We start from the raw sequence: 27,864 nt of genomic DNA, 5'->3' as shown, positions 1-27,864 counted from the left end.
TGCCATCAGCAATTTTATTATAGACCTCAGTTTTACAGTCAACATTTTATATTACAACAGAAGAGGTACAAAAGTGAGCATGAAGACAAACTCTTGACCTATAGTCAGAAATAACCTATTTGAAAGTATTGGTATGAGTCTGCATTGATGCCTCTAAGTAGTTACATAACAGAGGGCAAATACAAAGAGATTTCACGTAATGTAAACATTATGGGTGAGGTCTTGGGCATGGTCCAGCTATGCTCAGTGCAGGCCTGTGTATTACACAGCAAAGGTTTATCGAGAGATGCTCAGAATTACACCAGCTTGTGTAGTTCCAGAAGGATGCTTCGCACCCCGGGCAGTCACTAAAACGTGCAGCATTATAACCTTCTGGGATGGCGGAAACCGCGGTCTGCCTAATGAATTGCCAATTGCTGGTTGTGCTGCCACTGCAACGCCTAGGAGTGTATCTGTAGCGAAAGCTGCTCTGTTCTCTTAGTGTCAATGGCACTGCACAAAGGCACTACAGCCGAGGCCACAAGCTGGCCTCAGATCTTTATTTTGTTATAAACACTGCACTTGAATATGCATATGAGACCGGCAAAATGGAAATCCAAGGAAATCAATGTAACCTGCTGTTTCAGTGTAGCGCGGCATGTCTGTGCTTGTGAATTTTAGACCAAAGGCGTCACCTTTCACCTCAGAAATGGAGGTTAAGAGAGACTCCTTATTGCGGCAGCCTTTTGATGTTTGTCTCTGTTCCAGTGGATGGCCAAGCTGTGGCCTGAGGGACCTTTTATGAAAGTTGGAAGGCTTATGCTTATTGCTGTATTAAGAATAAAATGTAATCTGAGCTGCAGTGGTGTTTCCAGTAGGATTTTAATGGGGCTGCCTGAGTCAGTCTTGCTATTTCATCTCCCCAGCTACACACTTGACACGTTCTTACAGATGCTGGCAACCCTCCGAGTCATTTCGGGTCTCTTCTTGGCTCAGCTCAGGCGTTTCCCCACCAGCCACGTACTGTGATGCCCATTAAAAGGCAAGAACTACTCTGCCTCTTCAACCGCTTACTTTACCTGCTCAGAGATGCCACAGTCCCTGGGAGAAACACGGTTTATATCATGTGCCACTGGGCAACGTTCCCCTCTGCGGGATGTTGCACTGGGATGCACGGGGAGCATAGCGTGCTCTGGTCATTTCCCATCCAGACTTCCTGCGGGGAGGAATGCGAGCGCTGACCCGAGCAAGTTCTGCCTCTGCTGGAAAATCTCCTTATTCTGTGTGCACGGCCCAGGGAATCCCTGCTCTGACCCTCTGAACACAAGGGGAGCTGTACAGGAGGGAGCAAACCAGGGCAAGGCGTCTGCCCTCAACCACTGAACATGTCCCCGGCCCCTCTGAAATAGCGTGTGGGTATGTGCGCGTGTGCGCGTACAGTAATCACACCTAAAACATCATCTGCTGCTCCTTGGCCATTAGTATCACAGCAAGGATTTCTGGTTATGGACTCTGTACACACCACGCTACTATTTATCACTCTAAGCAATGTAGCCACATCTTTTCCAGCTTTACGCGCAAATAATGAAAGTCTTCAATAGTGCGGAGCGCTCCGTTTCATGGAGTCGCCATGGTGTTGGTGCAGAATCTGCAGTCTGTGTGGTCAGGGTTATGCACACACTGAAGAAGCTGAACCGGCCTGTGATAAGACACAGAAACAAACAAATATTTAGTAATCACTTTGTAAGTACAACAGAATAAAACTCCACAGTTACTAAAAGCAACGTGAAAGTCAAAATGCATGTTTCATCTGTGCTTACCAAGTGGATATCTTGTCTTTGGATAATTCTTCTTTAGATCTTGCTGCAGAAAGATAGCTTTGATGTTTATAGGGGTTAGGGACAAGAGCAAGTGAGTATGAAATAAAGTAGGGTGTGAACTCACAGCATGTCAGCTATGCTGTGGTAACGAAAATAATTATGAAAAAGAAGTAAGATCTCTTGCATTGACTACAGAGCTGCTGCCATGCTGGAGCTGACTATCTTGCTTACACAGTGGTAACTCCTGCTGCTACAATGTAAAGCTGTTGCTAACTGTGTCAGATATAATTAGATTTTTTGCTAGAAGTACATCCAGTGAATCAATTTTTTCAGCTACTTCTGGAAGATACTACTGACATTGACAAAAGCAAGAGAAAATGATCAGCATCAATTGCTACGTGGCATGAAAAGCCGGATGCTCAGCTGACACGGACCCACATGGTTCTGTCTGCAATGACTTCAGGGGAGTGAAGCTGACTTACATCATCTATCCTGAAGAGTTTTACTGCACATGTAAATTGCTTATTTTATTATTGCTCTGTATATAAAATGGTAAAATTAATTGTCCGTGTTGCTCTATACAGTTGTTTATGTATGCGTTAGTTGAGCTCTGACAAAAAGCCCTACTTGTTATTCTATCCAGCAACGAGTATGTCAACAACACTTCATGATGTGTTACAGGTTTCTCCTTGTGCTGAGCCACGAGGCATCTAAGCTACTACATACTTCCCCTTCCTCCCTGGCCCCTTAGCTTATTTCATCATAGGCTGAAATAATTTGTACCTACCTACAGGTCCTGGGAGTATTGGTTAAAGGCTGCAGTCACCCAAAGAGAAAGCAAGTACACGAGCATCGCCGTTTGGAAGATTTATGCGAGTGTTAATTTTTTCACAATGTGCAGAGTACCCCATTAATCAGGTTTAGCAATACCTAAACAGGAATATATTGCTCTGCCTTCAAGATTAAAATCCTAGCACAAAATAAGCTGCTTGTCTCCTTTGAAGATCAACTTTTTCTTATTTAAAACTAATGTCACAAACTCAGTCATTCATAGAAATGTTTACTTTGGAAATGTTCTTATCCCAGTATGAGTCCTTCACTCCGAAAAGCTGTTCCTGACAGGTGAGATATGAGTAATATTGAACCCTTGCTACTTTTTTAATGTCACTAAAGAACACTTTTGCTCTGTGTGAAGGTCTCTGAACCCACACAGACAGATAGAGGGTCTCAGGTTTTTGTTATCTCCTCAGCAGGCACATAGAGATTTCAGGCAAGTCAGAACTTGGGCTGTTCTGTTTCCTGGACTCCTGTTTTTATCTCCTGACAATGGAGAATTATAGTAATTAATAATACGTATCATATCTCATGCCTAACTCTCTGACGAAGCAGTTAGATGGAAAGTAAGCTCAAAATATAGCGAAGGAAGTAAGGACCGTCCTTGACATACTGCGTTGTCTGCGTGCAGCAGGGAGGAAAGCTGCCTATTTGGTTGTGATTATTGTAGGTAAAAGCCCAGTCAGATGACAATCTGATGAGAGAGGCTGGATTCCTCCTTCCCTGAAGGCAACAGAACATGTGCAATGATGGTGACCTCCTGGAGTGCCAGGCAGAGAGCAAGCCCCAGACCCAGCCAACGTGAGGTCTGCAGCACAAGTGGAAGCCCCTGAGAAACACATGGCCACGTCGAAGGGACGTGTAAGAGGGGAGTCTGTTCTAGCCTGCTGTAAACCAAGAAACCTATATTAAATGAAGAGGGAGATGTAATATTAATTTTATGTTAGCAAGTTGATACCAGTCAGAGCAGGTAATTACCTGTAATTGTCTTCACAGGTGATCATAAAGTTTCGCTCTTCTAAGATGCTTTTTAACTTCTTTATGGAATGACCTGAGCAGGATTCACTGGAAAGAAAAGTCTTTGGTTACTTGTGTTCCTTGTGTGTACAAGAAGCTCAGCTAAATTCCATGCTATGTCACTTCGCCTTATTTCAGGCAATATTCTTTAAAAGCTTGTTTGCTAATGTGCTGTCAAATCCACTGGGTTTGTGGAGCTTTGGCTACCATTGGGCCTCTGCTGGTAGAAACTATGTGATGTTCAGCTGTGCATCTTGCACAAGAACTTCGTGCAGCAAGGTATCTGTGGGAATTAACTCAGTTCCATTCACAGTTCAATATGCTCTAGAACTGCTCCAGATCTGCAGGTGGCCTCCATCCACAGGAGCATGATACAAAGCTCATTCAGATCTGTGGAAGGACAAAGTGATCAAGTGTGATGAGAAAGGGCCAATCAGGAAAATGAGCAGCTAAGTCCCAGGTAGGACGTACGATAGGAAGAAGCAGAGAGAAAACATGGGAGGAAGCAAGATATAAGCATCTCCTGTCAGACTCAGTGTTGCTACTCTGTCTTGACAAAGGGCTGTTCCAACTGCTTTTCCATTGGTAGAAGCCCTAACCTGTATATTTCTTTTTCATCCAGCTAATAGTTTCATGAAGCATGTAGCAATGTCATACCTTTGAGATCTTTATCTCTGTGCTTAATTTGCTTGGAATAGCCCAAAGGGCCCCAAAGCTGTAGTGAGAGGATTGACAAATGTCAGACACACAGACAGAGCCACTGCAAAAGACTTGTTACCTCGGGATAAAAATCGTCTCCTGGTCCAAAGTATGGGACAAGCATCAGGGCAAATCCAGTTCCTAACATATGGCATTGGTGGATAGCAGAGCCAGCTCTTCTTTGTTCACAACACTTACAAGATGTTATCAGTGATTCAACATGGGATACAAATCAGAAGATAAAAGGAATGCATATTGGAGCTACCCTTCCTCTTTCTCCTTGTAAGTAAGTAGAAAATTAAAAAGAAACTGCTGTGAACTTGGCAGAGGAGAAGGATGTGTCAGGAAGGCTGGCAGGGCACCACATTGTTGAAGCTGTTGAGGAGGAACATGATGGCTTTTCTGATGTTGGGATATCATGGGAGAAAGTATCAAGTGCCGTGTTTGGGGGAACTAATGTACAGATTACCCAATGTCCTTTTCTTCAGCAAACCTCCATGCAATGGGCCACAAGAATATGTCTGGCATGGTGACCACAGGATAGACACATGCCCGTGAGCTGTGACAGATAGGTCTCTGTGTGGCAAAGCGACACTTCTGGGTGTCAGGGCTCGGGGAGGGGTTGCAACACTGGAGCTGGCACTGTGTCAGACAGCCAGGCTGTCTGAGCAAGGGTCTCTGCTGCATGGGTCCACACTCATTCCTGAGTTGCACTGCATCATCACAGTTTCCTTCCTGACCCAGAGCATCAAAGCTGCTGTGTCTGGGGTGTGGGGTCCTTAGGAATGGGAGAAACCATGGCAACACAGTATAACCACATGAACCACAGAAACGGCTCTGAAGATAGGGGTCAAAGGCATTGAACCTCATGCTCAGAGCTTGAAATGTGATAGGTCTGCAAAGAATCTGATCAGGATGAAAAAGGACACTCAGAAAGGCTCAGATGTGATCTGAGGTCACTGTTCAGGTATCAGAAATTCCATGGTAAGCATTTAAACTACAGATTTATTATTAAAAATCACAGAATCATTTAGGTTGGAAGGGACCACTTGAGATCATCTAGTCCAACCAACATCAGCTAGAGCAGGTTGCCAGTCGGGTTTTGAGTATATCCACAGATGGAGACTCCATGATCTCTCTGGGAAACCTGTTTCTGCATTTGAAATTATTTTGCCAAAAATGGTTCTGGTTAGCATAATTATATTACTCCTGCGGAAAAACATATTTTCCAGCTGTTCACCCTTGCAAACGTAGCCTGCTCTGTGACTTCAGTGCTGCACCTATAATAAGGGTCTGTAGAACTCAGTGGGGTAGGGAGAAATGTAAAGGTCATGGCACCTCTTGAAAGCAAGGAAAATGTCATTGTGTCTTAGCTCTAACTGTGCAGCAGTACCTACGAAAAACATCCAAGAAAACAACAGTACAAATATTATTCTTTCCAGGCAAGTAAGCAGCTAGATGAGTGAATGTAGAGAAGGTTTCATGAACAGGTTTAAGATAGTGTCATTGTTAGTCATTTGTCAGAACTGAGCTGCACTGTCTGCCTTCTACACACCACTCATGGGTCCGTACCAGCGTGACTTACCTTTGAGGTCCACCGATGTCATGCATAAGCCAAATATGTACTGCAGAGACTTTACCTGGATTTAAATTAAAGATCTCAATACTTCCAAAAATGCTGTAAGAATGGGACATGAAAAAGCAAAACGTTCTTAGTTATCTAGGTAAGATGTACAGAGTATGTTCCCCAGATACTAGTGCTTATTAGTGCTGCCATTATTCTCAGTGAAAGAACGTCCTTGCCAATGGATATGACTATTTAATTACCTTGTGGTAAAAGATTTTCTCCTCATTCTTGTTTCACTTTCATAAGAACTTTTGAAACTGTCCGCAGACTGAAGCAAGCTGAATTTTTTCTATGTTTAGTGCCTTTTCTCCTGCTTTGTTTATTGGCTATTGGTTTGGTACAAGGGAAATGAACGTGGCTGTTCTCCTGACCAGCACATTCTTCATCTTTTGGTATTATTCGAGACTGTGCTTCCAACCAGCTAACCCAAGGAAGTACAGTCTGGAGGGGGGAAAATCCAGTCAGCTCCAGGAACAGTTAGAAATGTGTCATTCATGTGTAGTGAATAAATAAGCTGTAATAATAAAGTTACTTTGTGCAGTAAGAGCACACTGGATACCCCACCCACATACCCTCAGGAGATTTTCAACTGCAATCACAGTAGAGAAGGAATTAAGTGAATCACCTCTTCAATAGCCAATGGTTTAGACCTCTACATGAGGTTACCAAAACCCATTCTGCACTGGGACTCACTGGCAGACACGTTCACCAGCATGCAGGCCCCACAGAAACATGGGTGATAGCACGCTGAGTAAATACCTGCTGCTTCTGAAAGCTCCAGCTTCTAGTGATCCATTGAGCATCACCTGAACCTCACCACATGCTGCTTCTGCAAACTGAACAAAACAAATAGACATCATACTCTGACACTACACGCAGTGCCATGTCAGACTCGGGGCTAGTAGAAATTACTGTAACTTCTTCGATGTCATCAGAACTGGCATACAAGTAGAGGATCTAGCCAGTATCTTAACAGAACATGACAGTGCAAAAAAAAGCCTCTAAAGGCTATGACAAAACGGCCGTAAAGCTCACCAGCCAGCTATAAATTGGCAGTCTGAGGTTGCTTGGGATTGGTATAGCAACTTTGCTGTCACCGCTGTTTTCAGTTCTTATAGGGGGATGCAAGTTTGCAGAGCCCCAGCAGCTACAGCTGTCTGATGGGGCTGTTCCCCTCCTCAGTCACTCGCAATAGTCCTCAGACTGCTTTAACTCAGGCGGTAAGGACGAGCCAGAACAGAGGCACCCCAAGTTTAAGGACATGCAAACTATTACGTATTCATTATCTTGTGACTCACGCTCTGTGTTCTTTTGTGGCTTGGGGTTTTTTCTCCTCAGTGGTTTTAATAAAACTCATCACTGAGTTTGATTTGATTTGATTTTTAAATTACTGGACCATGTAATCACTGCCCTTTTATTCTTTAAAACTCATGTCCAAATATTTAAAGACTACTAAGGTTACAACATAAAATACCCACTCAAGATCCATTAGTAAGAAAAAGAAATTTTAAAAAGCTTAACACAGGTGGCTGTACTTATCAAATCCTCCAAGTCCTCTTACATCAAAACAATGTGGCTCAAACTGAGCTCTCGAGAGCTGTGAAGTTGCAGGAAAGTTTCATTATGTGTAACTTTCTAATGTAATGAGCATGAGTTTTAGTAGATCTTAAATTTATTTGGACTAGAAAGCCTGCAGTCAAGCAAGCCTGACTCTGTACAGTGCTTTATCCCTCCCAGACTCTGGAACTGAGGGGAATAATGAGACCATTGAAACTGTTTTGAGCTTGGAAAACTTATGTACACTAGTTCACCCACAAAACTTTTTTTAATGGTGAGTAGACTTTTTCTTACATACATGAGAGCTGAAGCATACAGGAATGCTTGTTTTTCACCTGGGCAGTTATCTACTAATAGTCATATCAAGGATAAAGTCTTGAGAGAAATGTAAGATTAAACTGATACAGGAGAGCAGTTTTTTTCTGGCAGTTTGTTTCTGTAAAGTGCTGATTCAACAAAGCCAGGCTAATGTCTTAACTTGGACTAGCAGGGTCTCACTCACATGATGGGAGTTGGCATGTGTGTATGGGTGGGTACATCGTGGGGACCTTGCCAGATACCGTTGTGGAAGGATGTGCTCTTCAGGTTTATGCCGGGAACATGCAAGGGGATTCTCAGCTGCTTGGAAAATTTCTGTGCCAATATGGGCACTGCTATCAACACTAACATGCTAAAATGTATTTTATTTTAGCAATTTCAGTCCTGTGATTTAATTAAGGGTAGTGATTGTAAACATTATCTGCAAAGCTCCAACTGTCTGCCAAGTGTTGTTCTAGACAGTCTCTATCCACAAATAAGAATGCCCAAACTACAGTGACATTAAATATTGTACAAATACAAATTTCCAAACCCATGCTTTTTAGCACCTAAGGCTAAAGCTTCAGTGAACTTTTGCTATTCTGTGTTTTAAGTCCAATCTGCAAACTCACATTTTTGGCAGTGTCAGGAACTTAGTGCCTTTCAACATTCTTGGATTCAGGGAGATTTATTCTAGATCTTACCATCTTGGACGCCATTTTCCAGAATACAGAGCTAGGGTTGCTCTCACATTCACTTCGTTTTGGACAAGACTCATAGTTGATTCCTGAGAAGAAATACATTTATAGAATAGCTAAGGTTAGAATGAATATTGTTGTTAATATGGCTTTGAGAGCTGATTACTGATGGCAAAAAGTTGTGCCCCCTACCAAAGCAAGAAGGCTACATGAGGAAAGGGCTCTAAGAGGAAAACGAATTTGCATGCGTTCGAAGGTCTTCCTGTTTGCTCACACATGTTTCAGGGAGGTGGCTGCAGGCCCTGTATGCAAATAATTCTCAGAAAACTGAGAAGGGAAAATATGTAGTCTTAAATGGGAGAAACAGGTTGGCTCTTGACAATGCTGTCCAATTGCATTGAAAAATTAAATGTTGCCCAACGTTTTGAGTAATTTCACCCCATTTTAGAGGTTGCTAGCTTTAAGCACCGCCCCAGAAGTACTGTGGGCATCAATAACCCTGGAGTACCTACATACCGCCCCTGCTGCTTTGACTGGACTATGGCCAGGACCTTCTTGAATCACATTCTTATTTTGCGGTTTGTCCCACAGAAGTCACAAAAGGAACCAAGCAATCTTGACAAAAGAGGGCGAGATATGACCAGTAGTCCAAGAAGCAATCTGGTGTTTTAGTAGTAGCCAAAAAGTTGTGTTTTTTAAATTAACCTGAGAAATAAGTATTATTTTCTTTCTTCCATAATATGGGACAGAATACGGTTAAGGTTTTAAACTAACTTAAAGAAAAGAGTATCTGAAAAGGACTATGTTTAGGTCCAGATATACAAGAGAAAAGAATAAACTGGAATTCCAGTGTTCCGATTTGTTTTGCAAAAAATAGGAATTATTACCTGGGGCAGAGGGGTCTCCACACCATGAAACACTATCAGCAATATAACCCAACAAGGTGTCCTCCAAGGTAAGGAAATTTTGATTGGATTTTGTATAACGATGAGCGAGGTCACTTGTCTTGCTCCAAAACAGTGACTGTGAAGTAAGGTACAATGTCTAATGAGTGATGCTTATACTAGACCTGGTCAGGAAATTTTCCTGGAGAAAAGCAAAAATTTTTCATGGTAATGAAGGAGTTTTAGTTTTTACTGAAATGCTGCAAGTTCACATTTGTGGGTAAGTTCTTATTTCTGCAGCCCATTTCCAAAATCTTTTTGCGTGGCTATTTTTTTGTGAAAATGGACGTGTTCAGCCTGTAAAGCATTTTGAAAGAAGGGTTTCGATTAGTTCTCATAGGATATATACCTAATTTGTTGTACATTTTAAACTGCACATGGAAGAGCAGCTTTTTGGAAGCAGTGTCCCTCTAACAGCATGATAGCATGTTCCTTATGGAGAGCCATATGCTCAGGGGATGGGGACATCTCCATCACTTCACCAGCACCACCCTGGTACTGAGGTTTGAGGCAAGCCCTACACAGGGATGACTTCCAGCGACAGAGAATGAATGGGTTTACTGGGGTCCAAAGGTGATAACACTATTGCAGTAAGCACAAGAGCACAATATCATCCTTGTCGACCTACAGACAGTCGCAGGCACTACGGACAAGCTCCATCACTCAGAGCACTGCTCAGACATGTCATCCCACAACAACCCTCCTTACGCAGCCCACCGTGCATTGTACCGTTACCTTGTTACAGGGTATGGGATGACTCGTTAACTCCATTAAAGGCTGATAATCTTCCGATGTAATGTTACAGGGATTCTTGTAAATGAACGCATGCTTTAATGATTCCCATATTTTCAGGCAATCCTTATCTCTGCCAAAAGATTCAAACACAGTTAATTAGTATTTATGAGTATTTATGACTGTGAAAGGATCTCCTTCTGTTATAGTCAACCACTATGGATCAGATTTTAAAAGAGTTCTGACTATGCTCAGGCACCAAAATACATTATCCATTACAAAATGCTGAGTGTCTTCAGCAAATTGAGTATAAACTAGGAAAGAGCAGTTCTAAAACACATCTTTCTCTCCCACATTTTAAATTACTGATAATTGAAATATCTGAATGCCCTCTATGTTTTTGTCCTCTAAAAAGAGCAGTGCTGATATCACATAACCAGAAGATCAAATTTCTTGCTTTCTTGATTTCAAATTTCTTGATTCATACTAATTCATGAGAAGCAAATGTGGCAGAATATAGCTTGTACATTTTAAAAATACGGCTGAAGGATACTGCCTGCTCAGGTACAGTGAGCCAAAAATATGCCCATGTGTCTGCCTATGGAGCATTCGACCCTACAGAAATAACAGCTATAATTTTATCTAAAACAAAAGCAGAGGTCTGGCAGTTTTGGACCTGATATTACTTTAATTTATGCACTAATTTGCAGCTATTGACTTTGCTGGAGCCACAGCTGATTTGCACACATATAACCGAGATCCAAATTAGGTGCTTGGGGTTTTCAGTCTCCTGATCCTCCACGGTGTTACAGGTTCTGGCCCTTTTGCTCTTACTGGTGTGAGTCAGAGAAATTCCACTAAATTTACATGGGGGGAACTGCTTCATGCCACGACACAACCCTATCACCTCAGCCTACACTTATTTCTTAAGATGCTGCTTTGTCAGCCTAGGAAATAAAGTACCTCCCTGCTGACAGAAGCAGAGCTCCTTTCGTACTACCAAGAGGAAATGTGTTGCACAACGTGGGCAAGCAATCGTATCTCTCTACTGAAGTAGTGCCATGCTCCCTTCCTGAAGCTGCAGCATATAATAAGGTTTGGGATGGCTCAGGACATTTGCTTTCTTGTACTTGAGGTAATGAATGAAAACTTTGCATTAAGATAATTCAAAATTATTGTCTGTCTAGTATGTGTTTTCAAGGGTGTCCCCCACGGGTGCACTTCTTTTCCTCCTCACACTCCTGTAGTTTCAGGCCGGCTTGGAAAGCCTGTCCCTCTCATTACAGCAGTGACTGTAATGCAGTGATTTTGCATCCTTCTCTTCCCTATTTTTATGTAAATTTAAAACGCTGACTGCATTATCCTGCCGTCTGCATGTCTGCATGGAGCCATTCTGACTGTCTTTGACTCATCCACTGTTTCTTCACTGTTTGCGATCATCGCCCAGTGTGTTCCCTCTAAAAGCCCTTTGAAGAATGGACTTTGTCTTGTGTGAAGAAACTAATGCCTTCAGAGCACTATAAAATAGCACTGATCAGTTAGTACCTGACAGACACACAGCTGCAGGCTTTGTTACCACTTGGTATTTGGGTAACATGTAGGATGTGGAATTTGATTAGTCTTAAAAGTAGTCCTAAAGGGATTAAGAAAAACAATAGTAAATCATTGAAGATTTCCAAACATTTTCAAGTTAATCTTCCCTACAGTTGTGTGATCTTGTTCCTACTACTGAACTTGACTGAGATTTCTACTGAGCGCCCATCTGAGCATCAGCGGAGCAAACTGGAACGCAGAGAGTGGAGCTGTTTGTGTTACACGGGCCATGTCTAAACTGCAGAACCCAGAACCATTTGTCAGCTCCTGGCCATTTCCTCGCTGTCTGGACATGAACTCTCTTCTTTCCCTTCCTAAGCCTTACAGAAAATAAACATCACACAAAGAGAAGGCCAGACTCTTGTCTATCTGTGTCCAGAAGAAAGTGAGAGCACCTGCAGCACCAGGTACCAGAGGGAATGCCTCTATCAGACACGCTACAGGGGCTTGGGCCAGTATCACACCGGGAAGGACCAGGCAATCCACAGCAAGACGTCCCTGACCTTCCTTCCTGTCTGCTTTTATTTATGTAGTAACAAATCTAATTTAGTGCCGTGGTTTAGCCCCAGCCAGCAGCTGAGCACCACGCAGCCGCTCGCTCACTCCCCCCTCCTCCTTCCCCCCCCTCCTCCCCCCCCTCCCCCGGTGGGATGGGGAGGAGAATGGGAAGGAAAAAGCAAGACCTCGTGGGTTGGTATAAGGACAGTTCACTGGGATAGCAAAGGGAGAGGGGAAAACAAACCAAACCAAACAGTACTTAACAGAGTATACAAAACTGGTGATACACAATGCAGTTTCTCACCCAAGGACCGTACAACTCAGACCACACGCTCAGACCCGTCCCGAAACCTGACTGTCCCCAAGCCACACGTCCTGGAGCTGCTGCTGCCCCTCCCCAACTAGCCCCCCTTTTATACTGAGCATGACGTCACATGGTATGGAATATCCCTTTGGTCAGTTGGGGTCAGCTGTCCTGTCTGTGTGTCCTCCCAACTCCTTGTGCACCCCCAGCTGTCCCACTGGCGGGGCAGTGCGAGAAGCAGAAAAGGCCTTGGCTTTGTGTAAGCGCTGCTCAACAACAAGAAGTCCATGTAACTAAAACATCTCTGTATTATCAACACTGTTTCCAGCACAAATCCAAAACACAGCCCCATACTAGCTGCTGTGAAGAAAATGAACCCTCTCAGCTGAAACCAGGACACTTAGCATTACACATGATTTCGGGTTTTGGGAGGTCATAGCACCAAGATGGTTACTACAGCAGGTTTCCATGCCCCAGCTTCTTCCAGTCCTCCTCTGTGAAGGGTCTATGGTGGATACGTCCTCATCTCTCATTTTTGGGGCAGCCAAGTGCATCACACTGTGGAATTCTACCTGCATGCAGGTGTCCTGCTGCCAGACCTTGCTGATTTAAAGCTAGCTTGGGTATTGCCACTGTACAGTGCTGTCTGAAATGCAGACAGAGCCCGGGGGCAGGGGCAAGGCAGGTCGGCCTGGAGGTCTCCAGCTGTACGGCCAACCGGGGCAGCTCTGGCCACATGCCGACTTCCATTTCTTACCATGCCAGCCTGTTACAGGGGCAGCCGCAGCTGTGTGAGGGACCATACCTCTTGCTTATGTGAACCAAATTTACCTCCAGGTAAGAGAAGACTAATAACAATGGTGATTTTTTACTAGGCTATTGTCTTTTATCCAAGAGCCTAAATGCACTTTCAGTTACAGTCACTGTAGAAACAAGAAACCAGACATTTATATGGCGCGCAGTTTCCAATCTGTCAAATGATTTGTCCTCCTGGCAGGACTCCTTTTTTTTTTTTTCTTAAGCTACTCCTGAAATCTGTTATATTTAACAGTCTTAACAGCCACAGGTGACAGCTGGTTACCTGGTCATTTATCCTTTCATATTGCAAATTTTTTAAGCTTGGTCTCAGAAGACAAAACATTTTTTCAAGGAATCATACAAAAACCGGGTTTATTATTCCCAAAGCAGAGAGACAAGCAATAGATAGACACAGTAAAAAGCATTTCTGCTGCTGGACTCAAGTCATGGCCATGAGAAGCACAAAGCAAGAACCATCCAGGTGATTCACGATCCTGCCGAGACAGCTTGCTGGGTCACGAATTCAAGCATTAGTTTTCTAGCATTTCAAGACACCAAGCTCAGCACTCGATGATGTGCCTGGATGTCACTTCTATCTCAGGGAAGAGTCTTCATGCACAGTTCTGGCAGAGCTGAGCAAAACTGTATGTTTAATCTCATAAAAATGGTAGGGCTTAGTCTTCAAACAGGGGAAGCTCTTCTATAGCTGGTAATCGGTAGTTGTACCACACATAAGAATGATAAGACACGAAGATGGGCTTTTATAGAAACTAAGCAAATTCAGCATTGTTTTAGAAATCAAAATACACATCTTCAATGTAAAAAAAAACATAGAAAAGCAAAACAATACTTCATTTTCACTATTGTCACCTATCAACATGTATATTTTTATAACTGAATAAAAATAATTAATTGATTTGCCATTGGAAAGCTGTTTCTCTGATACAAAATACAGGTTTTTCCTCACATCTCAAAGAGATTACCAGCCACATAGAACTGCAATTTTGGTTGATATATGAAAAAATAAGCAGTGAGAAAACTTTAGGACTTGTTAATCCCAGCTCCAGTAAGATAAGCCACTCTTTCCAGCCTCACTGTAGAGGTAGACACTATTAATAAAGTTTCACCTGTCCCTTTTTCCAGCACAGCAAGAAAATATTTGTCTGCCGTGCAGCATTTAACTCACCCTGAGCAGAAGTAATGGCAGAGACCTGCTGTAGCTCTGGGCCTCCTGAAAACAGTATGAGAAGTTTGCTGGCACTTGGTGTGCTAAAAATTCCAGCAAGAACAGTTTCAGGTTGAAACAAGCACATCTGCCTTGCCAAAAAATGCCTGAGAAACCAACTGTCCTCTTATGGCTGTTCCCAGCTGCTCGTTGGGAAGTTCTCAGTCACAGCATGGGCTCATTTTTTTTTTTCTTTGTTGGTTTACAGAAGGGAGGGTGAGAAAGAGATCACCAGTCTACCAGTTAATTAATCTTATCTAATTCAGATACAGGAGTCCATGGTGAATACGCTTACGGACTGCACTGCTGTGGGGCTTGCGTGCTCTCCGTCTCTGGTTTTTGTTTGTATGTTTTGGGTTGCATATTAATTCCGCATCGTATCTGCAACTATCGCATCTTTATGCATAATGGATTTCCTCCTTTGAGGCTAACTTTGTTTATGCTGAAATATTTAAGGCCTTTTATTCTACTACAAAATCTGAATTATTTAATCCAAATTCAGTGACATCTAAAATAAATATAATTTTATGTTTAATTTTTTCAAACCTTTTTTTTATGGATAGAGTTTGGGAAAGCTGTTAAGTGTGAAATAATAACTGAGAGACTAGAAGGAACACCGTGAAACCTGCTGTGAACACAGGAACTGAACCTGCCACCTTTTCTCTGGAAAGTGAGGATTGCAGAACTTGCCTCATGACCTTCTGGAGACAGAGACTATACCCTGCATTCGGTATAACACTGAATAAGGGCTGGGATACAAATAACCATTAAAACTACATTTCCTTATTAAATCTGAATGTTCTATACACCACAAAGCATATCCTGCATTTGTCCTTACATTTGGGTGGAAGTTGCATTTTCCAATGAATTTGAGTATTTCTATCCATGTACCTTTTTTATGAATATCTCATTAATCTATCAGACAGAAACTGGGGCCAAGAATATTTCCATTAGCAGGTACCCTAGCAGCCAAACTTTAATGTGCATATTAGAAAAATGGACAGCTTCTGCATCATTATCTTTTGCATATCAGTACACTGGTCTGGATAACCTTGAAAGACTATCCTTCCACTTAAAAAGGAAAAGGATGGCATCGACCTACCTGGGAAATCACTATTAATATAGATAATTTTTTCTTTACTTTGTAATTATTATTTTTTCTTTAACTGGACATGATGGTGCAAACTCATCCCCAATTGAAATTGATTTAATTGGTATAATATCAAGGATAAGTTTCATCCCTGCTGATTTCAGTTACACCATGAACAACGTCTTGCTTTCAGTTCAGCACTGGACTGACACTAAAACATCTTAAGAAGGGCAGCATTTCCTTGGGCTGTGTTGCATCGAGTTTTTTATTCACAAATTTGAGAGAGGTGCTCCAAGTATGGGACCCACTTTAAATTTACAAGCAGAAATTACTTCCAGGCTTTGTTCTGGAGAACTCAGTCAATTCTGCCCATATTGTTGAAATCACTCTACTAGACAGAGACGCTTCCCTGGTGAGATGCGGTCTCCCCGGCAGTCAACAGAGGCTTTTCCAATGTCCTGAGTTTTCTTTCTAAAACTTGACGATGTCTTCAGGCCAAACTGAGATCTTAATTGTGGCCTCTGTGGTGGGGCTCTGAAGTTAGAGCTGAAAACAGCCCCCAGAGCCCTTTTTGGAACTGGCCTTTGAAAGGATCAAACCTCACCACCAGCTGCAATTTGTAAAAAAAAAAATCCTTCTCATTTGCTACCACTGTTAGTGGTAGCAAAAATAGAAAAGCAGATATGCACCTAAGCGCTCAGAAGTCTGGCTCTTTAAAAAGTCAGTGAGAAGTTTGTGGTTATAACAAAGCTCCTTAAAGGCATAAGACCAATTCACACTCTATTGGGAGTCTAAAGCGTCCTCTTCACCTGTAAAAGACCACACCTCTCAGAAGGAGAATGCCTATCAAAGGATCTAAATGGTGCAGCAATGTTTCTGCATCTAACAGATCCATCTTTGCCTGCGTGTCAGTTTATCTGCCTCTTTCAGGTAAACTCTGATGGTGGTAAACAGCAGTGCAATTTATACATCTGTGTTCAATTTGTTTTTTCATGTGAGCTTACGAATAGCCTTGACTTTATGTTATAAAAAAATTACACAATGAACAATAACCTTTATGACTGTGCTGAGGGGAAGCCCTCTGTAACCCCTAATCCTTTTGCTGCCTTTTAATCTGAAATATTTCTGTTCTTCCTTCTGCTGACCCTTCCCTTCTTCCAGCCTTGCCGTGTCTCACTGCTGCCTCGGAGTAACTTTTTTGGAGCCACTGCCAAGCCCAGCCCAGGCAGCTGTGGTTGGACTTGTCTGCAGTCAACCTGAGCATCGGGTGCGAGGAGATGAACACAAGGAGAACACTGCCATCACGCGGGAGAAGGGACTTCTCAGGAGCAGCAGCTGAGGTCAACCCCAAAGGCGTGCGGTTCTTCATGCCGGGTGAGGGCCCGACCCGTCTCTAGACCACTGAGTCAGAAAATGGGTATGTGCATACAACGGATCGGCTTTGTTCCTATTATTCTAGCACCTAAAATCCCCCGTCAGGTATCTTTGTGCTATAAATCAGACAAATGTGAATTAAGAGAGGTCAGCCAGTATGCTGTCATCGCTGAAGATTTGAAGAGACTACTGTCTGCTGCTTTTAGCATTAGGATAATAGAGAGGGGAAAAATTACCAAGGGAAAGGGTGAAGGAAAAAAAATTATGGAAGAGTTGTCAATCTCAACATCTTCAATGAGCACTAGCCTCTCACTACCCACTTAGTTTAATTATTGCAAAGTGTCTGCCACCGTAACATCTATGGTAACTGACTGTTTTTCAATATGGGAATGACATACTTGATTTTTTTGGCAGCTTGATTTTGTAAGTATTGCTCTCTGTTAATTAAATAGTTCAAAAGCCAGTAAAGAAAGCATTGGAGGAGCTGACTGGGTACAGAGACAGAGTTCCAAAACTCTGCCTCAGAGAAAGATGAATTTCGGAAAGGTTGCCTGTAGGCAGAGCAATTAAATTCCCCACAGCAGAGGCGGGGAGGCTGGAAGTCTGGAAAAAGAAGTACAAGGTGAGATTTCCCCTGGGTGCACCTCAGGGCTGTATATGTTCGAGTATACGAGGAATATCCTGGAACAAACAACAGCTCCTTGTCACACTGGTCCTTCACCTTTGGCAGGAATAAGAAAGTTTTAATTGCAGGTGTATTTGTGGCTTTGGTTTACAGCTCCTGGAGTATTTTATGTGAGCTGGGAATCGGTGCTCCAGGACAACATTAAGTCTTATCGCTCTTCCAGGAAGGGTTGAGCCAAGAGGTCGCAGCTATAAACCAGCGAAGAGTTCATCTACATAAGCAGATTTTTCTGCTGGCTGGATTTCAGCTTTCCCAGGTGAAAAAAACAAGCTGCTCAACAGATGGTGCTTTCAGCGATGCTCTGTAAGTGGGATGCAGCCTCTAGAAGGGCAGGAGTCTCACCTGGACTGCATTTTGACAGAAGGTCATAGCTGCTCTACACTTTAACTGTTCAAGTGAGGGCCATGTCTTCAACAGATATAGAGGGAACAAATTTCAGCTAGCATCTTACCACTTGATTAGAAGCTGTATTTTTAGTACTGTTTCATTTTTAATATTAAACTTGGAAAAACAATTCTGTAAGAATGACCTAAATAAAAATATGCTATAGCAGGGAAACACTCAATGGTTCAATGCAGCTGAAGATTCCCCACCCCCACCATGAACCTGCAGTACATTGGCTTTTTTTATAGAACTAAAACTGCTGGGATGTGGCATAAATGCAGTAAGTCAGGAGAAGTCCCTGCTTCAAGGGGGGCAGGTGTCAGCAGGACAAGGACAAGGGAACAGACCGGCTAATACCTTATTTTGGTGTCATCCTCTGAGAAGACAGACTGCATCTTTAGCATCTGTTTTTACTCTTGGACGCTAGAGGGAGATTTCCATTTGACCCTAGGAGGAAAAAAGATTTCTTCCTCCTATCCCTATGGATAAGCAAAGTGATATTTCCCCACGGTGCTCTGAGGTGTTAAACAGTTCTCAAGTTTTCACTATATCTTAGCAGTGACAGCTGAACGATATCACCTCTGAGCACGGCTGCTTTCACTGACATCTCTACAGATGTTACACGAGAACTGAAGCAAGGAGAGGTGGGAAGGAACGGGATTCTCCCTTTCAGCAACAAGCTCTTAGATTGGTTCATCCAAACATAAACCAAGCAGCTAACTGACTGTGCTTGACTAAATAGCTGTATAAAATTGCAGTAGAAAACAAAGTTGAACAGTATTTCATCAACAAATACTTCTGATTAATGTGTAGAAGGCCAGAACAGACAGAATTATATTCTCTCTGGTATCTGGGATGAAAAACAAAGGAGATTTTCACTGCAAGGAAATTTTAATATATGATGGTGGTGTAATCATGAGTCATGCAGTATGTGTAGGCTAACCCAAATGTGAAAAATTATTTGAAATCCTACAGAATCTTGCATTAAGAACCATTAAATATCTTACCATCGTTAAATAAATGTAAGAAGTTTGAGTATATGACAAATATATAGTCATTTAATAGTAGTTTATATATGCCTGTAAGTCAATATAGACAACAAACAAATGAGTAAACGTATAGCTGCCAAAGTGAAAGATAAATTCAGATCTCAGCAGCATTTCTGCACTCAGAAGTATATTGATTTGGCCATGGAGAAAAGACATCTCCTCCTCAGATTCACAGGACACTCCCAGACTTTGGGTTACTGTTGTCATTGGGGATACAGCCTGGAAGGGTAAATTTTCTGTGCAGAACTATGAGCATTGCACAGAACTGGATGGCCTTTGATGGCCTAGCATTGGTGTTTAGACTCCAGAAGAGCAGAAACAAACATTATTGTGATTAATTATCTTGAGAACAAATAAATGATAGTTATCCACTGGCATATGAACTTGTCTCTTGCTAAAAAGAAAATTATTTCTTTCCAATGAACTGCCTCTAGAAAGAGATGACAATAAAACACAAATGGAATCCTATCTTATAGCCCAGAATAGTTATAGAAATTTGCCTTAAACAGCATGAGGACTCATTTGAAGGACCAACTATAGAACCAGTAGCCCTACCTCTAGCTCCTAAAGTGCTAATAACTATCCATTTGTGCCTACTAATGTTATATTCCATTAAAGCTCAGTAGAGCGTATTTCAATGGAAGTGTACCTCTGAGTAAGATTCAAAGAATTGTTAATGTTTATAATTATTCTGTCTTGCCAAGAAATTACAAGAATGGTCAAAGTCACTCATATGCAAGTTAAGAAAAAACAATTGTAAAAGAAGATCTTGTCATAAATATTGAAGGGCAGAAAAAAAGAAAACCAGAACTATGCATGTTTCCTGTATCAAAGGCTAACACAGAAAAGGTATTAAAGTCAACACACTGCCATATGAAATAGGAAGGGGAATACTGAGAATGTACACTGAAGCATTGTAACAAATGTTCCGACTTGGGAATTTTAATAAGCAGTGTGTTATTATGATGATACAGTGCCCATCTTAATACTGAGAGACAAACCAAAAGTAGGAACAGATATCAACACCAGTGCCACTACAGATAAGCCAAAAAGTTCCCTCATCACTGTTCGTCGTAGTTACACAGTGGACCTCTTGCATGTCTAAAAGTATTTTCAAAGAAATGGAAGTATGTGAGGACTCTTCTGGAGAACACCTAATCTGATCCCTCAGCTCAGAGCTGGGTGTCCTACAGCAGGTTGCTCTGGGCTGTGTCCAGTTGGGTTTTGAATATCTCCAAGGATGGAGCCTCCACAAACTCTCCAGGCAACCTGTTCCACTCTGATCATCCTTAAGGCAAGAAAAGGCTTTTTTTTTTTCTTATGTTTAAATGGAATTTCCTGTATTTTAATTAGTGCCCATTGCCTCTTGTCCTACAACTGGATATGACTGAGAAAAGCCTGGCTCCCTCTTTTTTACTTCCCCCCATCAGATATTTATAGAATAGAATAGAATAGAATAGAATAGAATAGAATAGAATAGAATAGAATAGAAAAGAATCGAATCAAATCGAATCGAATTGAATCGAATCCAATCGAATCGAATCGAATCGAATCGAATCGAATCATCTAGCCCAACTGCCTGACCACTTCAGGGCTGACCAAAAGTTAAAGCATGTTATTAAGGGCATTGTCCAAATGTCTCTTACACACTGACAGACTTGGGGCATCAACCACCTCTCTAGGAAACTTGTTCCAATGCTTGACCACCCTCTCAGCACAGAAATGCTTCCTACAGTCCAGTGTAAGCTCCCCTGAAGCAGCTCTGAACCATTCCCATTTATACACACTGGTAAGATCCCTCTGAGCCTTCTCTTCTCCAAGCTGGACAGTCCCAGCTCTCTCAGCCTCTCCCTGTACATCAGACACTTCAACCCCTTAATCATCTTTGTGGCCCTTCGCTAGACATGCTCCAAGCATGTCCGTGACTCCCTCGTACCGGGGAGCCCAGAACTGGACCCAGCACTCCAGATGTGTCTCACCAGTGCTGAGTAGAGGGGAAGGATCACCTCCCTTGCTCTGCTGCCAATGCTCCTCCTGCAGCCCAAGATACCACTGGCCTTTGCTGCAAGGGCACATTGGTGGCTCACGTTCAGCATGCCCACCAGGATCCTCATGTTCTTTTCTGCAGACAGATAGTGCAAATAAAGTCATTCGTTTGCTCTGGAACCAAAAAAGATGGTGTAACAATTCCATTTTTTTTTAGAACATGTATTTTTAGAAATAAAAAAAAGCCAAATCCTTTGCCATTTGATGTATATTAAATTGAACAAAGCTTTGGAAGTCTGCAGTGCACTCTAGTAGGAGTACTATTGCATTACAATTAGGTAGTAACACCATACTCTTCATAAGACTCTGCTTCAGTAAAGGTTTCTCTTATGTAAGGCCTATTTTCTTCACGAAACCCCAAATCTCAAGTAAGTTTGAACGTAATGTCATGGTTCTATAAAATAAAGCCTAGATTTCTGTGACACTGAATCTGTTGTTTAGTGCCATGCTTGATGTGAAAGTGTTAACAAACAGTGAATAAATACAAGGAAATGAAATTAAAAATGTCTAGCAAAGCATGAAGGCAAAATGCAAAAGTAAGCATGCGACAAATCCCAGATTTCTTTCTGAAGGAAATTATGCTGTGAGTGCAATAGTATCTCACACAAAAGCATGGCTCCATATGTTCTTTTTGACAAAATGTATCTCCATCTCCACAGGCTGCAAAGGAATGGAAAGACAAAATACATTCGTGATCACGCAGTCAGGAGACAAAGCTCTCCTGAATGTGCATCAATTTTTACTAAATTTAATGGAACTACTGACTGTTAACATTCGCTACAACAGGAATTTCCCAACAACCATAAAAAACATTAGTTGGTCCAATTGTATTTAAGGGGGAAATCCATGTTGTGTGTCCCCCAGCGTACTCAAGTGCTATGCTTTGCATCTTCATCGCTGGGTTTTTGCACTGCTTAGGCAGACACAGTAGGATTGCTGGGCCTGGAGAGTCACATACGTTATTGAAGTGGCTCCCTGCCTGCGTCCTTGGTGCTTTCTCATTGGCAGAGCTTAGACAAAAACTAAGGTGGCTGGACTTCAGCTGTTTTTAAATAGTAGGTCCTTGCAAGCTTGGCTTAGCTCGGGTGAATCAGAGACTGAGAAGTGACTGCAGAGCTGAGGGGGGGAGTAGTCATGATCTGGGAATGAAAAAATCTCTTGGGCTGCATATGTAAGATGAGTTTATTTCTAGACTGAAAAAGCAGCACTGTTTGTGTTTTGAGGATCAGTGACTACGGTCTCCTTCCCCAGGTCACAAGGTGCCAATCATATCTGAACTCAGCCTGTTGATTCAAATATAGTGAGGAGGAAAACGAAACCGGTTAACTTTGTATTAACAGGTTTCATGCTACATCTGTACTACCTGTTCTTCTCCAGCAGACACAAAATGCAGACTCATCATAAACCACATCCTCCAAGTGATGGGTAAGTTATCAGGTCACCACAAACTGGTCTTGACCAGCATTGCTCTTATGAATGATCTAGCGCTGACCTGGCCCTGCACCAGCCCGGTGCTGGTGAGTGTGCAGCTCTGTGCACCCCATCTGCAATTCCTCCTCTGGCTATACCAGGGATAAATACTTCTAAACTTAAATTTGCATTGCCTTGAGACCTGGAGCATGAGAATTGCGAGTGTTTCGTTAGCCACAAGAGGGAGTTCGTGGAAAAGACGAGACGAAGTAATTTGAGGTCAAATCCTTCCTTCAGACCAAACTGCCTTTGGCCTTTATTCAGACAAAACTACAATACACACAAATGACCATGGTCGATGAGCACGGGATTTTTGCAGGACTTGTGAAAGCAGAACTTGCAGCTTTTGTTAATGTTGGGGAAAAAAACCCCCCACCAAACCCCAGACTGGTGAGCTGTGACAAACTATTGCTTTAGCTCTGTCTTTTGGCAGCAGCCAGCATTTTCCAGGGAAGCCAAAAAGAAATACTACTCTTTAATACGTGTGTCTAGGGACATGCGCAGGCAATGAAACCCTAAAGCTTGCTGATATACCATCCGGAATTTTCTTCCTAAAATATTGAAAATACATTATTTGAAGCATTTGCTATTCGCTGCTTGTTTGTCCTCAACTTTGGCACGACGACAGTTCTGCACAGGAAGACTAATTGAGGAAACTCTATGTGTACAAATGATAAGAGCCAGCCAGCCAGCAGCAGAGATAAAACCACAGATTGTATTGCACACATTATTACCAGCAGATGCTGTATAATTGTTTTTTAGCAAACAAGTTCAATGCAGCGCCTCAACATTTTGATGATTTTTGAGAATAAGCTAATCGACAGGATAAAATCTGATTGCATGAGGTGCTGACAAAACTCCACTGCAGGCAGTAAAATTGGCCTTGCTGGGCTTGGGTTCAGCCCATGGTTTGTATCAGAAAAGACAAGAGCGTGACCAGAGCGTGCTGACTGCGCGTGGTGTCCAGAGCTCCAGTAAGATGAGGGAGAGCACAAGGAGGTATCTGCTAGGGTTAAAGAAGCTGTGATGGTGCAAGTGTACATTAACACATCCGTGGCCTTATCACATGATTTATAGCATGCGGCTGCCAAAGCAGAGATAAATGGGGGCTACAGACCTGTGGCTCCTGTTAAATCCATCTGTGATATCTAGAAACATTATAAAGTCCGCATTCATATGTCAACAATCCCCCTTTTTTCCAAGAACCTGCCAGCTATTCCAATTTGAAATATGGCACTCCAAAATGTAGTAAATAGTTACACTCACTAACTACTGCAGTGAATAGATTGCTATTTAAAAAAAAAAAAAAGGAAAATATTGTCAAGGATGGGACTTAATGGCTCTGTTATAAAAAAGTATAAAATACAACAAAATGTCCATGAGTTTACTAAAAGCAGAGCTTTTTAAACAAATGCACATATTGGTGTAAGATTAAAAGGGCAAGAAGAGACTAGAGACAAATTTATGAGGACACGAGAATATTTCCAACCAAGGCAGCAGGTTCCCACGGTGGGAGTAGCGGCAACAAAAGTCCTAACTGAGTATAGGACACAGCTTGCCCGAGTTTCTGCAGTTGCCTGTTCCTACTCTTCTTCTTTGATTAAGTGCACCAAAGATCTCACGCGAGGCAAGATCCGAGACTTCCATCAATGATGAAAGAGCAGAGGATGAAAGATACAGGGCTCTCTGATGTGCCCTAAAGGCTCCCGCTTCATTATCAGAAAGTGCCAGCGACAGAAGCGGTTGGTTACAAACTGCACCGAGCTCAGCAGAATCAGAACCGAGGAATCTCAGGTTGGATTCCCAGAAAAGCACCTACATCTAATTCTCTGTTTAGAACCTCCCGAACATTTTAGGACTATGTAAACGAGCATATTTTTCCTTTTTCGGTGCACTCTGCCTTGGATAAATTTCACATTGTTTTTTCAATAAAACAAAAAAGTGGCCTACTATGCAAAAATTATTTCATCCGCAAGAAAGTGAGCTTACAGTCACGAAGCTATTACACACTGTTGGATTAAGAATAGGACAAAATGTTATGCCTTGTAAAAACTTATGAACATGGGCTCGTAATTTTTTTAAAAGTGTCCTTGAAAGAATTTCTTAAAAAAATATTCCCAGGTCAGGTTCAGACTGTGTTGTGAATGAAAAGGTAAGTGAAATTGGCTGGACACATATTCACACAAAAGTGGGTTTTACATCTTCAGCACCCCAATTTGAACAAAACAAGCCTAAGTAATGAAGGCCATTAGGCTTTAAAATAATTTCAGATTATCATATTAAAGTGTATACTTCTTTAATAAATTAATGTGTGCTTTTAGAAACATGCATATGATTTTGCAAAAGCTTCAGGAGCTTTTTAATTTTTTTTTTGGTAAGTGAATTCCCTTCCCTTCACTAAACCCACTTATTTGTTTAATGAAAAGCATGAACTTAAGTCTCTGCATGCTCAGGCCATGATCTTCCACCATTTCCCTTCAAAGGCTGCAAATCAGCTTCTTCATACAGCCCTGGACAACCGAGGCCTGGAGAAGTCTAAATGCAGCTTTGTTCTCATCAGCTCAATGTCATGAAAAGGAGAGGTGGCAATTGCCTTTTTGAAGACAAAGACCAGGACGGTTCTGTCACCCAGCCGAGGCGCAGGACACCCCACGGGGTGGTGGAAATGCCTGCCAGAGGCTTGCTGAGGACACAAAATCAGGTGGCTGGTGCCACAGAAATGATGGATGGGTCCCTGCTGAGAGCCCCGAGCTGCCCTGGATCCTGTCCTGAGGAGCTGGGTGTCCCCAGTACCTGCAGGGGGACCCTCCTTAGATCATATTCTGCTTTTCCCTGGGGGGCCAGGGATCAGGAAATCAGTTCTCAGCCCTAATATGCTATTGCAGACCTAGGCCCAGGGAATCCTCTTCTGCAGCAGAGGAGCGGTGGGCTCAGGGTGTTACAGCACTACCTGCTGCGATGGGCTGAGCAGAGACCACCACTGGGTGAAGGTTTTGCCTGGGACTGCTGTGCTGGCACTACGAACCATCTGCAGCCCTCCGCGCAAGCTGTCAATGCTCAGCACAAAGTCCTACCCACTCACTAAAAACATCTGTTTTGGATAACCCCAAAGTATTTCTCAATATTTTTCTAACATCTTTGTCTGTCCTATAAATCTGTGCTGAACCTTCTTCTTCTCCTCCCTCCTGTGTAGTTTTGGTTTCGTGAATGCAGTGTCATGCGTTACAGGATTTTTGGCAGATCAGCTTTACAGCAAAGTGCCTTCACCTCCGGGTACTCAAACCTGTTAGCTTTTATTTTAGCTGACTTTAAGGAAGTTGCAAAATGTATTTATGATTGAATTGTCACGTAGGATTAGTATTATTTACATTGGTTCTGCAGGAATTTTCCTTAAAAAAACCCACCAGTTGAGCACTGGCAGTTGCAGTCTGAGTTTGTACATTTTGCTACAGGACAGAAGTGTTACTCCCCTGGTTTCTCCTCCACAAACCTAGTGGATGTGGCCGGGGGAGGTGAGATCAAGCTCTTTTCTGTTCTCTTTTTGCACCTGTTGCACAACCGGGACTGCTACTTACCCCAGCTCAGGGTACCGCGCCATGATGTAGTTGTAGCATCTTCCCAGGATGACTTCTTTCAGATTCTTAGTGGTCCCTCTGTCCTTCCACTTCATCATTTTGGGACTGACCTCTTGCGTTCCGTGAGTAAGGACAGAGGCCAGCAAGACGGCGAGGACGAGGGCGGCCAGCAGGACCGCGATCCCCACCAGAAGGACGGTGCGTTGCCGCGTCCGGGCAGAGCCCTGCTGGAACGGCATGCTGCGAGGGCTCGCTGAAGAGCAGCACCAACTGCGCTCCCAGCGCGAAGGGAAAACAGCTTTCTAGCGTGTCACCGTGCGCCTCCCCCTCCCCTCGCTTCCCGCCCCGAGCTCAGCCCCGGCGGCTGGCCGGGAGGCCGGGCTGACCCCTCGCCCGCCCCAGGCTCAGCCCCGGCAGCGCGGCGGGGAGCTGCTCGGGTGGCGGCAGAGCCGGGGAGGGGGAGCGCGGGGTGGACCGTTCGGCTAGCGCAGAACAGGAGGCACCTTCCCGCCGCCCCGTTCCCAGCAGGATCGGGCCAATTCAGTCATTTTTTAAAGCCAAACAATGGCTTGTCGGGGCTCGACAGGTGAAGATGAGAGCCTCGCTGTTGTTTGCTTTCTGTTTCTCACTTTGCCATCAGCTCCCCGAGTTAAACTTTGAGAAGTTATCAGCGAAAACTGACAAAACTGAATCTCAGGAAACCACATGTAAAACTCCCGAAGCCTTTGTTAACATAAAGATCCAACTGCAGCGACATGCTGTAGCTAATGCGTGAGTAAAAGCTAAATTCAAATGACCCCAGTCTGTTTTTTCTAAATTAGTTTTTAAATGGTAGGTGTTGATTCCGACTTTACCAAAGGCAATTATGAACTTTGCAATAGTCATAAAAAACAGTTCATCAACACACAATGGGGTATTTTATTTCTCTCCCTTGCAGATAAGCTTGGATTAGTTGTCATATGAATTACTAAGACTAGTGTGTAAACTGTGTTTGAGGTCGTGTGAAATCATCTAACGAAGGATTAAGTGTTCTGTGGAAGAGGGAAGTTAGTTCTTTCTTGTCCTCTCCAGATAGGGCAATTGTACTTCCTTGGTCAAAAGCCAACATAAAATAAGACTCAAATCTCAAAATCTAAACAAAATAAGCTATGCAATGTCAGAATAATGTTAGCTATAAATTATTCATCATTTGTTAATATTTGCTATTAATAAATTGTTAATAACTGCTTACCAAGCAACTGGTATCTTCAACTGGTTGACTGTGAGAAAGGGCATTTGTGAAACATGTAAGTTAGCTCTAAAAGACCTGAGAAATGCTGTGCTCTGACCAAAGCCTTCTCTGGTAAGCAATATGTTAAGCACATAATCTGAATTTTTCTGATCCTGTTTTTGAGAAATGATGCAAACTTTGGGAGGGTTTTACTCAGAGTTGAAGGTTCAGTTTTGGAGTGGCATACCAGGCTGTCAGCCTTGAAGTGCTCAGGCAGTTGGACTAGATGATGATTGTAGGTCCCTTCCAACTGAAATATTCTGTATCTCCTCCTAGCAATGACATCTTGTCATAAGAGA

General features: G+C 42.8%; 1 protein-coding gene across 1 annotated transcript; it reads right to left on the bottom strand.

Moving 5' to 3' along the window:
- LOC129206465 (ADP-ribosyl cyclase/cyclic ADP-ribose hydrolase 1-like) lies at nt 1-26,605 on the bottom strand. Its single transcript, XM_054825627.1, has 8 exons — nt 26,296-26,605; nt 10,208-10,337; nt 9,416-9,551; nt 8,535-8,617; nt 6,736-6,812; nt 5,935-6,027; nt 3,612-3,698; nt 1-1,678 (listed from the first exon to the last, which is right to left on the bottom strand). The coding sequence occupies exons 1-8, from the start codon at nt 26,532-26,534 to the stop codon at nt 1,597-1,599; spliced, it is 927 nt and encodes a 308-aa protein (XP_054681602.1). The 5' UTR covers nt 26,535-26,605; the 3' UTR covers nt 1-1,596.
- Between the last annotated feature and the right edge of the window lie 1,259 nt (nt 26,606-27,864).

This window comes from Grus americana, chromosome 4 (assembly GCF_028858705.1).
Source record: "Grus americana isolate bGruAme1 chromosome 4, bGruAme1.mat, whole genome shotgun sequence".
In the NCBI taxonomy this organism is placed as follows: domain Eukaryota; kingdom Metazoa; phylum Chordata; class Aves; order Gruiformes; family Gruidae; genus Grus; species Grus americana.
Note: the sequence above shows the minus strand (reverse complement) of the source record. Positions and strands in the feature narration are given on the sequence as shown.

Coding starts and splice junctions, on each gene's coding strand:
- LOC129206465 (XM_054825627.1), bottom strand. CDS start 26,534: ATGCCGTTCCAGCAGGGCTCTGCCCGGACGCGGCAACGCACCGTCCTT. Junction 8,618..9,415: donor TGGAGACCCCTCTGCCCCAG/GTAATAATTCCT, acceptor ATTTCTTCTCAG/GAATCAACTATGAGTCTTGT. Junction 6,028..6,735: donor GGAGCTTTCAGAAGCAGCAG/GTATTTACTCAG, acceptor CCATTCTTACAG/CATTTTTGGAAGTATTGAGA.